This window comes from Schistocerca cancellata, chromosome 2 (assembly GCF_023864275.1).
Source record: "Schistocerca cancellata isolate TAMUIC-IGC-003103 chromosome 2, iqSchCanc2.1, whole genome shotgun sequence".
Classification (NCBI taxonomy): Eukaryota; Metazoa; Arthropoda; class Insecta; order Orthoptera; family Acrididae; genus Schistocerca; species Schistocerca cancellata.
This window is the reverse complement of record NC_064627.1, coordinates 860519769-860535406: the sequence shown is the minus strand read 5'-3', so window position 1 is coordinate 860535406 and position 15638 is coordinate 860519769. Positions and strand designations below refer to the sequence as shown.

Here is a 15638-nt window from a genome sequence, read left to right as displayed (position 1 = left end):
GGCCGTGTGTGCAAGTTGTGATTTGTGTGTGTGTGTGTGTTTCCTACTTCTGAAGGACTTTTTTGTTTGAAAGCTTAGCTGTTTAACAGTCTTTTCATTGTGCCTGTCGGCAACTAAGTGCCTGCTCTATGTGGTGAGTAGCAATCCATTCTTTTCATAATAAGAACATTTTTTAATATCTTAAGATCTATATGAACAACAACTTGCACAGAATTACGAATTCATGGTTATATTTTTCAAGAGGTATGTATGATTCCAGACTTGTTAGTGGAGCTCTGGAAGATCGTGAATCTCTACTTGTAATGTTCTGCTGTGAACAGTGCTCAAAATTGGACTTATCAGTCAACAGTAAGCCTTGTGTCAAATGGATAAGAGGGCTGAAAGATGAATATACAGGGCTAAATTATGGGGCTACTATGAATGATTCATTCATCTTCAAAGCTGCACAGATGTTCCAAAACTATTCATTCAAATTAATGTTGGAGGTAGAGACCATCAAAACAAATGTATTTTGATAAGGCACATATGGTCTCTGAAATCTACTTGTAACATTAGGGAACATTTTGTTAGTGGTGCTGATGTAAGCTGTTGTCAGTTTGCGGATTGGAAATGTGTACTGACACACAAAACTGCTCTGTGTGTGGATGGTTGGGTCAGAGGTGTGCTTGGGAACACACCTATTGATTTGCAAGCATTGCCACCTTGTGACAACAACAATGACTTTCTTGTAAAAGTACCAATTCAGTTGCAGTCATTACCACCTTGTGATGACAACAGCGACCATCTTGTGGTTTACTGACGCTGAAGAAACTGACCTGCATCTGGTATATGGTTCTGTAAAAGGAAATGTGCTACTATTGACAGTGCTTTCTCAAGCAAAGGGTGCCACAACACGAGACATTCAGATGTCTGCATTGCGTGCTATGTGAAACAAGCACTTTCTATGCAAGTATGATCGGTATCAAACAGTGCAAACTCCCGAAATGGAAGATAAGAGTCTGCGACATGTTGAAGACAATTGAAGACAATCCACCTTCGAGCAGAGGGTATAGTGCACACTTCCTTGGCATTGGGTATAGCCTTGTGTGGAATGTGTTACATGATGAGTAGCTTCATCCTTTCCAGTGTGTGGTAGCACTAGCGCCTGAAGATTTTTTCCCATAATGCATGCAGTTCGCACAGTGATTTTTACAACAAACTGCCCTGCACTCCTTATTTCTGGCTGAGGTCCTGTGCACTGAGGAAGCTTTCTTTACTTGTGAAGGCTGTTTCAATTTCCAAAATTCACATGTTTTGGCACACGTGAGTCCATGAGGTACTCAACCTAGTGCTCATCAAAAGCAATTTGGCAGTGTGTGGGACAATATTGTTGGTGATAGGTTGATTTGACCATACATTCTTCCATTCCACCTCAACAGTTGGAGATACCGCATCTTCATGGAACATGTGTTGCCAGAATTGCTGGACGATGTACTCTGGCATATTAGACAAAGCACAAGGGGGTGCCAGCCCATTTCAGCATTGTAGTGAGTGATCGTCTGAGAGCCATCTTTGGAAATGATGGATCAGCCCGGCCACTGTGGTCACCTGACCTCTTGTATGAAGGAGCTGCTGTATGAAACTGTTGTGGAAACAGAAGAAGACCTCGTTGCAAGAGTTGCTGTTGTTGTTGGTACCATTCCGGACGTGCCAGGGATCTTCAAACTGACACGACAGTCAACGGGCCCATAGTCCATATCAATTCAGGCAGGCTAGGAAAAAACCTTACCTTCATAGTTGCGGATGTTATTAAATTTAGCATATGTTAAAATGAAGGACTAATTAAGGAACACGTATTTCTTTTTATTTTCTCCAAAAAATTTCTGCTTTGAGATACAGCCTTGCATAGATGACACTGCGCATACCATTTTGAAGATGCGAATTTTGGAAAAAATTTTAAAATGCTGTATCCTGGAACAGTTCTAGATATTTTGTTGTTTTTTTTTATTTGAAATATAATTGCTTTAAGATTACAAAGAAATCCTTCATTTGGACTTAACCTGTCAAAGTTCTTTTACTATAGAATTCTGAACCTTTTTATAATTCACGGATTTTTTTTTTCTTTCAAAAATGCCAGTCCATAAAATTTTTATTTTTTGTTGTTGATTTGTACCATACAGTTATTCATTCCCTTAAAAGGAGAGCTTCCACTTTTAGGTTGAACAGGTTTGATAAACAATTGAAATTTATTCCATACATAAAACATATTTTATTACCACATTATCACATAACAGGCTCATAAAAATAAAAGAACCAGCCTTATTTAACATAATATTAGTTTTGAAAAATGAGCAAGAGACTCATTTTCCAAGCATTTTAAATGGTTCCAGAATGTATGTGATAGGTCCAAAGACTTCAATGTTTTAATTTATACAACTTCTGCGCACTCTGTTTTGTACTGAAATTAGCCAGTCAAGGAACTAAAAATGTGTTCCACTCCTTCAGTATCTTCCTTTGATATATAGGGATGCCTTCCTGTTGAACCAATAGGAACTGGAGCACTTACAATCTTCAAAGCATTGTGATTAGGAAGTGAGCACTGATGGCATTGTTGCTGTCCTTCAGCTGGAAACCTAGATCCAGCAGCTGGTCCATGTGGTAGCATAAAGTTCACTACAATTTCGTTTAACTTGTAACTCATGTCTATAATCTCTGCAGTCTACCAGTCACAGTCATACACACATGCCACAAACATCCCCCTTCTCAGGCTTTGAATCTGAATATTGTCCTGCTGTTTCTGAGGTGTTGGCCAAACGAACGAAATTTCTTCTTTCTTGCTCTTTAAAGTGCGTGCAATATGAGTTCGCACATCACTTTGAGTCCAGAAAGATGTCCTCTGAATTCCTTTCACAGTAGTGGACCCTTCTCCTTTTTTCTGCTCACGGGATTCTTCGATTTCCTCTTTGGACAAAAGAATGAGGGCTGTGGATGTGTAAGATTTCATGACTCTCGTAAAATCCTCAGCATTCTGAATCACTGCTATATTTGGTCTGGAAAGATTATGGTGCTTCAGCAGGCCTTCTTACACCATCACAAGGCCCCTTCCCGTGACCAGCACCACTGTACACCCAGTCAGTTGGCACAAGTGACTTAACTCAACTCAAACAGCTGGTAACAATTTTTAAAATGACTAGGAGCACCATCAGGAATAATAACGATCTTCTCTGCCCCTGTTTGCAGTTGAAGAATTATGCGCATTGCTAGTAAAGCACGTGCTAAGCCGTGTCCTGTGTCATGAATTATAACTGCAACACGTGTGGTCTTGTTTTGAAAATCTGTCACTCCTGTGAAAATTGAAACCTGGTCATTACTCCAATGATACCCTCATACTTCTTGTGGGAGAATTACAGACGAGTTCTCAGCAAAATCACGGTTAAGCACTAAACATAGTTCTTCAGCCTGTGTACATCCTTTCACTTCTGCAGTGAGTTGTTGTTGCAATTTCTTCAGATGCTGGTGTGTTACTGCTTTCACTGACTGTTTACCAAGTTCATCAATGAAACTGTCAAAGGCAACAGTGTTCTTAATTAGTTTATTTTCCTCCCATGTCACATATGTAATTTCTGCAGAGTTTACCGAGCGAGGTGGCGCAGTGGTTAGCACACTGGACTCACATTCGGGAGGACGACGGTTCAATCCCGCGTCCGGCCATCCTGATTTAGGTATCCCGTGATTTCCCTAAATCGCTCCAGGCAAATGCCGGGATGGTTCCTTTGAAAGGGCACGGCCGATTTCCTTCCCCGTCCTTCCCTAATCCGATGAGACCGATGACCTCGCTGTTTGGTCTCTTCCCCCAAACAACCCAACCCTCTGCAGAGTTATGTGCTATGTCTCTTCCAGGCCAGGTATCTATAAAGACAGTCCTCCCTTTCAAGGGCAGTCACAACATTCTTGAAACAAACAAGTCTGTCGCTTTACGTCACAGTCTACTAATGACTTCACACGCCCAACCAAGGTGTCCTATGTCTCGTGGTCCAGTAAGTTCTTCAAAGTTACCACACAAAGTTCAAAATTAGCACAGTACGTACATAAACAGACATCTCTAGGTGGGTGTGGAACTACCCATTTAGGTCGCAGTGCATGAAATTTCGATCTTCCAATATGTGAAGTTGTATAGTTGCTCTTATAAATTGCAAAAGTTTCTTTAATACTGCGAGTCATGTACCTCTTCACTTTCACAACTTTTTGACCTTCAACTGTTACAGTTATGGTCTTTTTTGTTGGCACTCTGGCGAGAACAGTCCGATTATCTTCCAGATAAAATGACTGCGCTATTTGAACTTGAGCTGCTTGTACAGGATGACCATAATAGGGATCTGGTCTTCCAAAGACTCCTTTTACAGGCCTCACATTTCCTGATTGTCTACCATATACTTTGATACTGATGGAATGTGGTTCAAAATTGTTTCCTTTGAAAATGTCTCTGGAATAATAGTTAAAACTTGCGCCTTTTCACTGTAGGTTGCACAATATTCAACAGCTGAATTGATATTTGTGAAAAATTTGTGGTAAGAGGTGCAAGAGTGCTTTGGCTAATTTTCTTCTGAAGATGGAATTTCTGCTTTGAAGAGTGTGGTCAGTTTTGCTGTAGTGTATTCACCCATAGCTTTAGTAATTTCTCTGTGCTTTCTTGATGCCTTGAGCTTATGACTCGACTTCACTGGCCACGGTTTCTTAACAGGACTAACACCTACCTCTGTAGTTGACTGATTCAGGGTGTTTAGTTCTTCCTCTATTGATGCAAAATCTGCATCATATTCACCTTGTCCAGATACTATCATTGTTGTTATTGTGTCAAAACATTTAGAACACAAACAGGCATCACTGGAAACATCTTCACATTGAAGCAGTCTTCAAATAAGAACACTTATTCCCAACCTGAACGAAGTCTATTTGTTTGTCTTATGTATCACTCTTTTATGGATATGCAAAAAGTCAGCACACTTCACTCTCCTGTGGCCCCAGCCAGAAGACATTTCAAACAGTCCTTTTCACAAAACCCACTGCAACTGTATCAAATGGCAAATTCCTCATGAAAACACTGAACTCACTGGATGGTCTCAGGTTTCTTAGAAGCCTCTTCAGTAAACAAATTAGCACTGTACAACTACAATACCTAAGCCGGCAGTGAACAACCACAACAAAGAAACTGACAAGAAACTACAAAAAAGTGTAAGAAATAACTGCAAGAAAGACAATAGAAATAAACATTATAACAAAAAAATTAGAAAGAAACAATTTGAGTGAAGACGTACATTACCATTCAAAGTTAAAAAAAAATGATTTTTTAAACTAAAACCTGTCCAACTTAAAAGTGGAACCTCTCCTTTACAGAGAATAAATTACTACATGGTTCTAATCAACAACAACAAAAAAATCTAACTTTTCTGGATTGGCATTTTTGAAAAAAAAATTAAATTTAAATTATGAAGAACAAAGTTCAAAAGACAACAGTAAAAGAACTTTGGCAGGTTTGTCCAAACGAAGGATACCATTGTAATCATAAAGCAATTATCTTTCAAATAATAAAAAAAAAAAAACTCTAACAAAATATCTAGAACTGTTAGAGGTACAGCATTTAAAAACTTTTTCCGAAATTCGCATCTTGAAAATGGTGTTCGAATTTTTGTGGAGAAAACAAAAAATGTGTGTTTCTTACTTACTCCTGAATTTTAACATATGCTAAATTCAATAACATACAAGACTATGAAGGTAACCCCCCTGCCTGAAGAGTTACGGATTATGCCTACTGCTGTAATTAACATGCTGTACTACCTTGTGTGCGAATCATTCCTAGCATCAGAAATTGCTGTCAGGCACCATATATACCATAACGAAATATATTTATTTTGATGTTTCTACCTCCTGTAGTAATTTGAATGAATAGTTTTGTAACACCCTGTATATTTTCCAAAGCATTACATATACAAGTATGATTGGTGCATGAAGCGAACCATAAACTCACCGAGTTTACATTTTGCACTCTTAGATGAATGCCTCTGATCACATGACATGTGTCCAAGCAGTAGTGAAGTTCATTCTGTACCGTGAGTAGCAACATCCTGTTGATGGTCATCACAACAGCATTGATGTGTTCTAGCTGTTCAGGTATTCTTGGCATTGAGGGTGGTTAACTAAACATGATCGTTAATGTATCTCCAAAAGAAAAAGTCACATGGTGTTAGGTCATGTGTCCTGGGGAACAGAGAGAACTGGACCAGTACCAGTGCATAGTGCTCTATTTTCCATAATTCCATCTGGTCAGTTTTCCATAATTCCTTCTGAATGTATGCTGCACTGTTATAACAGATAAACATCTTACATATTCCAACACACACAAACTTTTTTCTTGCTTTGTCACTATTTTGCGAAGACATTGCACTCGTAACCTTCAACTGGTGGGCTCAATGCTAACTTGGTGAGTTTATGGCTCTATTCATGTACCAGTCATGTGTGTACATGTAATACAGGTTGAGCACAAAGTCTTGCCCTGATTATAACAATTTATTACAGAATAACCGTTTGACATAATAATTTACATTTGATGCCGTTACGTAGGTTAGTGTTACTAGTTTTTTTAAGACCACTTATGTTAGTAAACGAGGTATGCTCCCTAGGTAGCTCGGAGAACGTCGAGGCAGTATTCCAGTTCCCACCAGGTGTTTTGTAACATGTGCTCTGTCACAGTACCCATAGCAGCTTGTATCCTAGCCGTCAGTTCGTCGATGTCAGCAACTGGTGTGACGAAGACTCTGTCCTTGGTATAGCCCCAGAAAAAAAAAGTCAAGGGGTGTAATGTCTGGAGAGGGGAATAATGTCCAGATCAGTGGACTGGAAGGCACGGTCCAACACCCGGCCACCCCGCTCTCCAGACATTAAGCCTCTTTACTTTCTGGGGCTTTATCAAGGACAGAGTCTTCATCACACCAGTTGCTGACATTGACGAACTGGAGGCTAGGATACAAGCAGCTGTGGGTACTGTGACAGAACACAAGTTACAAAACACCTGGCGGAAACCGGAATACCGTCTCGACTTTCCGAGCTACCAGGGGAGCATACGTTGAGGTTTACTAAGGTAAGTGGTCTTAAAAAATAAACTAGTAACACTAACCTATGTAATGGCATCAAATGTAACTTATTATGTCAAACATTTATTCTGTTATAAATTTTTATAACCGGTGCAAGACTTTGTGCTCATCCTGTACTTTGAAAAATATAAGATTTTGAAAATGAGTAAATCATTTGTAGCACCTCTTTATTAATTGATAAATTACTGGATGTTAGCTGGGACATATCTCTTGATTGCTTGACTTAGAAGTTTAAATTATTTACTCTACCAAGGGACCATAGACTGTAGCATGTGACATAAATTTCAACCTTTTTGCTTCTGTGTGTTCCTGAGGGAAGGTAATTTTAAAATAGAGACAACAAATTAAAAACAAGAATAATTATTATGTGATAGAATTATAAATTATCAATGGGAAGTATGCTGTAGGTTTTGATGAGTGAGTTTGTGAGTTTTGAAATATGTGGCATAAATGTCTATATATTTTGACTCTGTTGACTTAGATGCCAATGAACCATAGACCGTAGTATTTCACATAAATTTTAATTTGATACCTGTACCTGTTCCTGAGTAAAAGTGTTTGTAACAGTCAGACAGACAACAAAGTTATCATTTAATAGTTCCGTTTTTACTGACTGAGATTCGGAACCCCGACCCTGACCAAAAACTTGCTTGTGAACAGTACATGGAAGATACTTCCATCAAATGCAAAGCAACATGGGACGTTATCAGACAAAAGAATTCCCAAATCCACATAGAAGACATACTTCTCAACTCTGAAGAGGTGATTGGTTACTTCCTGGAGGGGGCACATACACTAATTACATGTATCGATGTTGTACTGAATTTGGTTATTGCTTGTGTGTTGATAGATGCCTCACAGTGTAGATTAAAATTTTACTGTAAATTATGTAGGCTTTTCCTCTAAATTTTGTATGCAATTAGGTGTTTTACGAGGAAGTTTGCTACATCCAGAATAGAAATCCTATGGAGGAAAACAACTTTCAAAAACTAAACAATAATGTAAACATTTTGCTGGCAGCTATTCAGCATTCTAGAGATTTCAAAAAAATGATTTTTCAGAATTGTATTTACAGATGTCCACTTTACAGTAAAATTCTGTTACCTTAGCTTCAATGTAGTGCCTGCATGAATTTAATGGCTTATACTCTGTGATCATTTTGACCTTTTTCTGTTTGACCTTTTTTTCCATGAGTCACAGTAACAATGCTTCTTGATCACGGGACCTATAATTTTGTTGGTTGAATTTGAAGACTTCGTGAAAGATAGCAGCAGCAGCAGCAGCAGCAGCAGCAGCAGCAGTAGTAGTAGTAGTAGTAGTAATAATAATAATAATAATAATAATAATAGTATGTTAATTTGTAATTAGTAATTGGTAAGGAACTAGGAGATTATCTAGTGATACACTTTGAATATTGCTGTTGACCTTAAGGGAAAGAGGAGAGTTATGTTTATGTGCCTTGCATTACATTATAAATTTAATTACTTGATTCTAATTTGAAAATTGTTATATTTGTGTCATGGTAAGTAGTGAGCCTTACATTTTTATGATGCTTTGTTTAAGTTTATGTTGATGAGTAACTATCTGTTAAGTGTGATATGTAACCTATGACAGTGACATTTATGTTAGAAATTGTTTCTAAAGTTTTTGTAATGTTTATTCAGAAATAATAGGGGTGCAGTTATGTAACATGTATGCAAACTTTCTACAGGTGGACTTGACGGACTCTCCTCCACCACCGCCACCACCACCACCAGTTCATGAGACTGAAGCCTCTGTCAGTAACAGTGGCCATATTGGGCTCTTGCGACACAACAGACAGCGTACGTCGTCTCCGCGAAGTCCCCCTCAGGCTCCGGCTTTTTTTCCCACCACCTCTAATATAGAACGACGCCCGGAGTCACCACCTAATAAACGCCGCCGTTGGTCATCTACTCAGCAGCCAATCGCAAAACCTGCTGCAGTGTCTGTGACCAGTAGGAAATGTGACGATGAGGGAAGTGGGTCCCCACCACCACCACCACCTTCTCCAGCCAGAAGGTCAGTTACGGATCAGAACCCAGAAACCACTGAAATTGCGCCACCCACACCAAACCCTCCCGTCAAAATGGAAATGCCCGATTATGTTGATGAATCTCGGACTCGTGCTGATCAGGGTCAGATGTCCAGTGGAACAGCTGTCGAAAATGACTCTCTTGCGAGCATGGCACAACTTGTTGCTGCAAAAACTGAGGGTGCTTCATCACCGACACAAGGAGTGAGTTCGGCTCCGCCAGATTTGTCAGATCTTTACGGAGGGAGCTCGCGGGATGCAGGGGCCACTTCGGACAGCTTGTCTGCTGTTGAACTGTGTAAGTACATAGTGTCTTTGGAAACTGGTTTCTATACATAAGTCAATTTATGTGTAATAAGTGCAAGGACAGATGTTCTGCCAAATGGAATCATAAAACTTAATATGTGACATGCAAGGTGGCTAGTTACATGCGGTAGTGCCATGGTACTGTGCAAGATCATCTATAAAACAGGAGATAGTGTTTCTGAGGCAGGAGATAGTGTTTCTGAGGCTGATGCTGTGTTCCTTGACTTCCAGGAAGCATTCATTAGGATTCCATACTGTCAACTAGTGAAATGAAAAAGAACTCACAGAATATCAGACCAGTTTTTGATTGACTTGGAGATTACCTACCATGCATAACTTAGCATGAAAATAAATTGTAAGACATGAAAGTAGCATGATGAACGCTCAAAAAAAGTGCTATATGACTTCAACTGTGCAACATATATAAATGACATGTGGGCTGACATCAGAAGCTCTGTAAGAATGCTGTATATAGTGTAGCCTCAATGCCAGAAAGTTGTAGTGAAGTGCACAAAGAGTAGCAGAGGCCAAATGCTTGATGCTCAGATCAACAAATGGTCCTAAACCCGAACGTGTTCAACATATTGTACATAAATATGTGGAAAGAGCCATCATTCGTTGATTACATTATTGGTGATCACTCATTGAAAGCAACGTAAAATATCTTGTAGTAAGCGTTTACAGCAATTTAATATTGGGCAAGCACATAACACAACTTGTAAAAAAGGCTGTCAGACTCAGATATATAAGACAAACCTTCTCTTAAATGCATGTCATGTGGAGATCAAGCTGGTAGTATCAGAGAAATTTGAGCCTATTCAGAGGATTACTGATAGCTGTTCTTCCCAGACACCATTTGTGAATGGAACAGAAAGTACAAGGAATGGTAATGGTAATTAACATGTGCTTCACCACTCCTTGTAAGGTGGCTAGCAAATTTCAGATGTAGCTATAGGATGTTTACTCTTCGGCACTTGAAATAAATACAGTCAATGGGCACATGTGTTTCCTTACAGAATCAAGACTTGATAGGGTTATACTTCAGTTTCAAAATATAAACCTATCAAGACTCTGAAGCTGTGCTATGACGTGTTAATATTTGATAGTTTTGTGCTATGTAAAACTTAGAAACATACGAGAAAATAAGTTTGTGGCATCAGTGCTTTGTATGTGTATAATGAGTTTTAGTACTGTTAAGTTTTAGTTACTTTATGTTTCACGGATCAGTAATCTTTTACTATGCTGAAAAATGAGTCAATCAGTTTATAAACTCAATAGTGAGAAATATGGTAACATGCTGACAATTTATTTGTGTTTTGCACCAATTTTAAGCTACATCTATGGAATTAAAAATTAATTCAACAATGGAAAATTCAGGATTGAATGTACAGACGGAGTCTACCTGCTTATGCCACTGAGGTGATTGAAAGGTGTTCAGTTGAATTTGCCTGTTAATAGATTAAAAGTGTCGATAAACAGTGCCCAATCACAAGTCTGGTTGTCACTGAACTTGGTTAAGTTGTGACTGTTTCTCCTGTTTGTCAGAGAGGCGACATGACACTGTTGATGATGAACTGACTTGGATAGTGATGTCCAGCATTGTCCCCTCTTCATGCTGTTTGGGAGGAATAGGTTGTATCCCAGCACTAGCTTCACCCTCTCATGTTTTCATAATCAATAGAAGCAATACTGCAGTTGACACAAGATTATCACAGACCTGTGTGCTAGACACATGCACTTGAGATACAACACTTACATTTCACGAAGAAAATGTGATATTATAAGCAAAGTGAGAAATAGATGAGTAGTAGTCCCTGGGGTTTGCCAATCAGTGATTCTTTACAAATGTACTTATTTTCCTTCACATTATTGGATTGCAATAATTATATTGTCACTTCAGATTTTTATAACAGTTTACATTAAAGTATCAAATTAGAGTATATAATGAAATGAACTTATTCACTTGTGACAAAACTATGCAGTCAGTGATGATATAGAATTTCTGCAATAATTGCTTTATGTTTTCTATCATAATTGCGTGTGCCATGTGTCATTTTAAAAGTATATTTTACCCTTCGTTAATATTGTAAACGAATGAATATATTGGGTTGGTGCACACGTTCGTAGCATTTTTCCATAAGTTTAATAAACACAACAATACACATTGCAATGACTTTACTCATTAATATTTTATTCTCCTTAACTATTTACAAGGGGGCTGTCAATGCTGGGGTAACATTTCGATGCCACAACTGTAGGAATCATGTAGTTTTGAAGTGAAGAACTCGTTGACCCATATTCGAAGTGCTTTTCCCTCCAGAAAGGTGTTCCTTGAAGATTGTTCGATAGTTTGTGAACAATGTGGAAATGTGAGGGTGCAAAGTCGGGTGAATATGGTGGGTGTGGAATGACTTCCCAGCCTAACTCCTGTACAGTATTTTTTGTCAGTCTAGCAGAATGCAACCGGGTGTAACACAGAGTAGCATCACTTCACGCAGTCTTTCTGGTCGTTGTTCATGGATTGTGTCTTCAACGTCTCAGTTGTTGATAATAAATGTCAGCAGTGGTTGTTTTGCCTCAGGGAAGCAATTCATAGCACACTGTCGCTGTTCCACCAAATGCATATCATTAATCTTTTGTGGATGCAAACAGATCTTCGTATGGGGAGTTATTGCATTTTTTGGGTTCAACCATTCCTTTCTTTTCCTTATGTTAACACAAAGACATCATTTCTTGCCACCAGTAATGATACAGGTTAGGAATGGTTGGTGTTTGTCAAGAGCCATTTGATGATGATGAAGCAGAGCTGTAAATATGCCCACCCTGCTGATTTTTGTGATTTTGGGTTAGAGCAAGTACTACCTATACACCCGATTTTTGAATGTTCCTCATTGCATGCAAATGTCGCATGATGGTGGAAGGATCACAGCTCTTCACACCTGTCAGTTCTCAGGGATCATTGTGGATTAATGCATTTAAATGATCTTCATTTTACTATGCTGAAAATATGCTGAAAAATGAGTCAATCAGTTTATAAACTCAATAGTGAGAAATATGGTAACATGCTGACAATTTATTTGTGTTTTACACCAAATTTAAGCTACATCTATGGAATTAAAAATTAATTCAACGATGGAAAATTCAGATCTTTCTGAATATGGAGAGTCACTAATGTAAAAACAATCCTCCTCAAAACTAGAAAACCATTTACTTAGTGTGCTCTGTCCAATGGCATTATTCCCATACACGATGCAAATGTTTCTGGCTGCCTCTGCTGCTGTCACCCCTGTATTGAACTCAAGCAGAAGAATATGTGGGACATGTCCCTGAGCTAACAACAAGCATCAAAATGGATACAGGGATTGGTGAATACAGGGTGCCGTATCAAGACTGAATACCGTAACTCCTAAATCCCCCAAAAGTAAATGAAAAATATACCTATTCAAAAAAGCAGATATAAATTTCCCTGACACCTTCCTGAGAGACAATCTCCACTCTTTCCGGATTAACAATCTGAGTGCAGAGTAGGTGTGGCTCAACTTCAAAGACATAGTACTGACAGCAATTGAGAGATTAATACCAAGTAAATTAAAAAATGATGAAGATGGTCCCCCCTTGGTACACAAAAGGAGTAGGAACACTATCGCAGAAACAAGGAAAAAAGCATACCAAATTTAAATGAATGCAAAATTCCCAAGATTGGCGATCTTTTGTAGATGCTTAAAATTTAGTGTGGACTACAATGTGAGATACGTAGAATAGTTTCCCCAATGAAACTTTGTCTCAAAATCTGGAAGAAAATCCAAGGAGATTCTTTTTGTATGTAAAGTATGCCAGCAGCTAGACAGTCAGTACCTTCTCTGCATGATAACAATGGAAATATTTTCAATGGCAGTGCTGCTAAAGCAGAGTTACTAAACACAGCCTTCTGAAATTCCTTCACTAAACACAGCCTTCTGAAATTCCTTCACCAAAGACGACAAAGTAAATATTCCAGAATTCGAATAAAAATCAGCTGCCAACATAAGTAACTGAGAAGTAGATATCCTCGGGTGAAGCCTCTTAAACCACTCAATAATAGCAACTCTTCTGGTCCAGACTGTATACTAATTAAGTTCCTTTCAGAGCACGCTGATGCAGTAGCCCCATACTAAATGATCATAACCGCTCGTTCGAGAAAAGATCTGTACTCAGAGACTGGAAAGTTGCAGAAGTCACACCAATTTTCAAGAAAGGCAGTTGGAGTAATTCGCCGAGTTACAGGCCCACATCATTAACATCGATTTGCAGCAGGATTTTGGAACATACAAAGCGAGTTCAAATGGTTTAGCACAGTCGTATGTAATTTTTTTATTTTTTGCAGGAGGAGAATGAATTTTTTTGTGAACATACTTGGAACATTTCACTATAAGTTGGTATATAAAAGTATTTTCTTTCATTTACACATGAGCCATAATGGACCATGAAGTAGATGTCAGGTTGCAACATCAGTTGGTGATGGAGTTCCTCTTCAAGACTGGCAATGACTCTGCCACATCGATTCACAGGAAGTTGCTCCCTGTTTATGGGGAGGACACAGTAGATCGAAGCAGTATCCAGCAGTGGTTGCAGAGGTTTAAAGAAGGTGATTTCTCTCTACTGGACAATCCACGATGTGGAAGACCATTGACAGCATGTGAATAAGATCATTGATCAAATCATCCAAAATGACAGATGTGTGATGACACGACAGCTTCCTGAAATGACTCGTTTGTCATTGGGTAGTCTGGTATCACTGGTACAGTCACTAGGGTACAGAAAAATCTGTGCATGTTGGGTGCCTAGATTATTGACAAGAGAAATGAAAACGATGAGGAAGAATGTGTGCGAGGGTCTCATGAAGACCTTAACTGAAGAGTGGAAGCAGTGTTGTGATGGCGTCATTACCTGGGATGAAACATGGTTGTCTTTGTCCGAAACTGAGAGCAACACCCAATCCATGGAGTGGCGTCATCTGGGTTCCCCTCGGAAGAAGAAACAAAGACTTTTAAGAACAGCAGGCCGAAAGGTGATGGCCTCCTCCTTCTGTGATCAGTGTGGTGTCATTTTTGTTGACTTTTTAGAACCTGGCCCCACAATTAACTGGGACCGTTGGAAGGTAGGAGACAAGATACTGGCAGAAGTAAAGCTGTGAGTACCGGTCGTGAGTCGTGCTTCGGTAGCTCAGTTAGTAGAGCACTTGCCCGCCAAAGGCAAAGATCCCGAGTTCGAGTCTCCGTCGGGCACACAGTTTTAATCTGCCAGGAAGTTTCATATCAGCGCACACTCCACTGCAGAGTGAAAATCTCATTCTGGGACCGTTACTGTTTGTCATTGGACAGGCTGTGACGTGCCATCAAGACCCATAGACCACAGCTTCAGGATCAGCTCGTCAGACTACACCATGACAATGCCAAACCCCATACAGCCCTTATGATGCAGGAGAAAATCAGGAAAATGGGTTGGAAAACAGTTCCTCATCCTCCCTACAGTCCGGACGTGGCTCCATCTGATTTTTACCTCTTTGGTCATCTGAAGGCCCACCTGCATGGTAAAACATTTGATCGTGAGGAAGACCATATTTCCTGTGTCAAGCGATGGTGTAAAAGTCAATCCCCAGAATTTTACCGAAGTGCATTTACATCATGGTAAGAACATTGGGCCAGATGCATCACAGCTGATGGAGGCTACATTGAGTATGCTCAGACTATAGCTAAATGTTCAAAGTATGTTCACAAAAAAATTCATTCTCCTGCAAGAAATAAAAAAAATTAGAGATGACTGTGCAAAACTTTTTGAACATCCTTTGTATAATGTGTTTGGACATTATGAATTACTTCGAAGAGAATGGTCAATTGACACACAATCAAAATAGATTTAGAAAACACTGTTCTTGTGAAACACAATTAGCTCTTTACTCACCTTTTGAGTGCTATTGGCAAGGGTTTTCAGATTTTTTCTATATTTCTAGATTTTCAGAAGGCTTTTGACACTTCATCACAAGTAACCTTTAATCAAATTGTGTGCTTATGGAATAGTGTCTGAGTTATGTGACTGGATTTATGATTTCCTGTCAGAGAGGTCCCAGTTCATAGTAATTGATGGAAAGTCATTGAGTAAAACAGAAGTGATTT

The 15638-nt window shown here is 39.1% G+C and overlaps 1 protein-coding gene across 14 annotated transcripts in view; it reads left to right on the top strand.

Annotated features, from left to right (window-relative positions):
* LOC126162801 (broad-complex core protein isoforms 1/2/3/4/5-like) overlaps positions 1-15638 on the top strand; it is a 538471-nt gene that overhangs the window by 61584 nt on the left and 461249 nt on the right. For all 14 annotated transcript variants that reach the window (XM_049919540.1, XM_049919532.1, XM_049919534.1 and 11 more), the window contains exon 4: positions 8839-9478. In XM_049919540.1, the coding sequence (XP_049775497.1) occupies positions 8839-9478 (640 nt within the window). The remainder of the gene's footprint in view (positions 1-8838; positions 9479-15638) is intronic.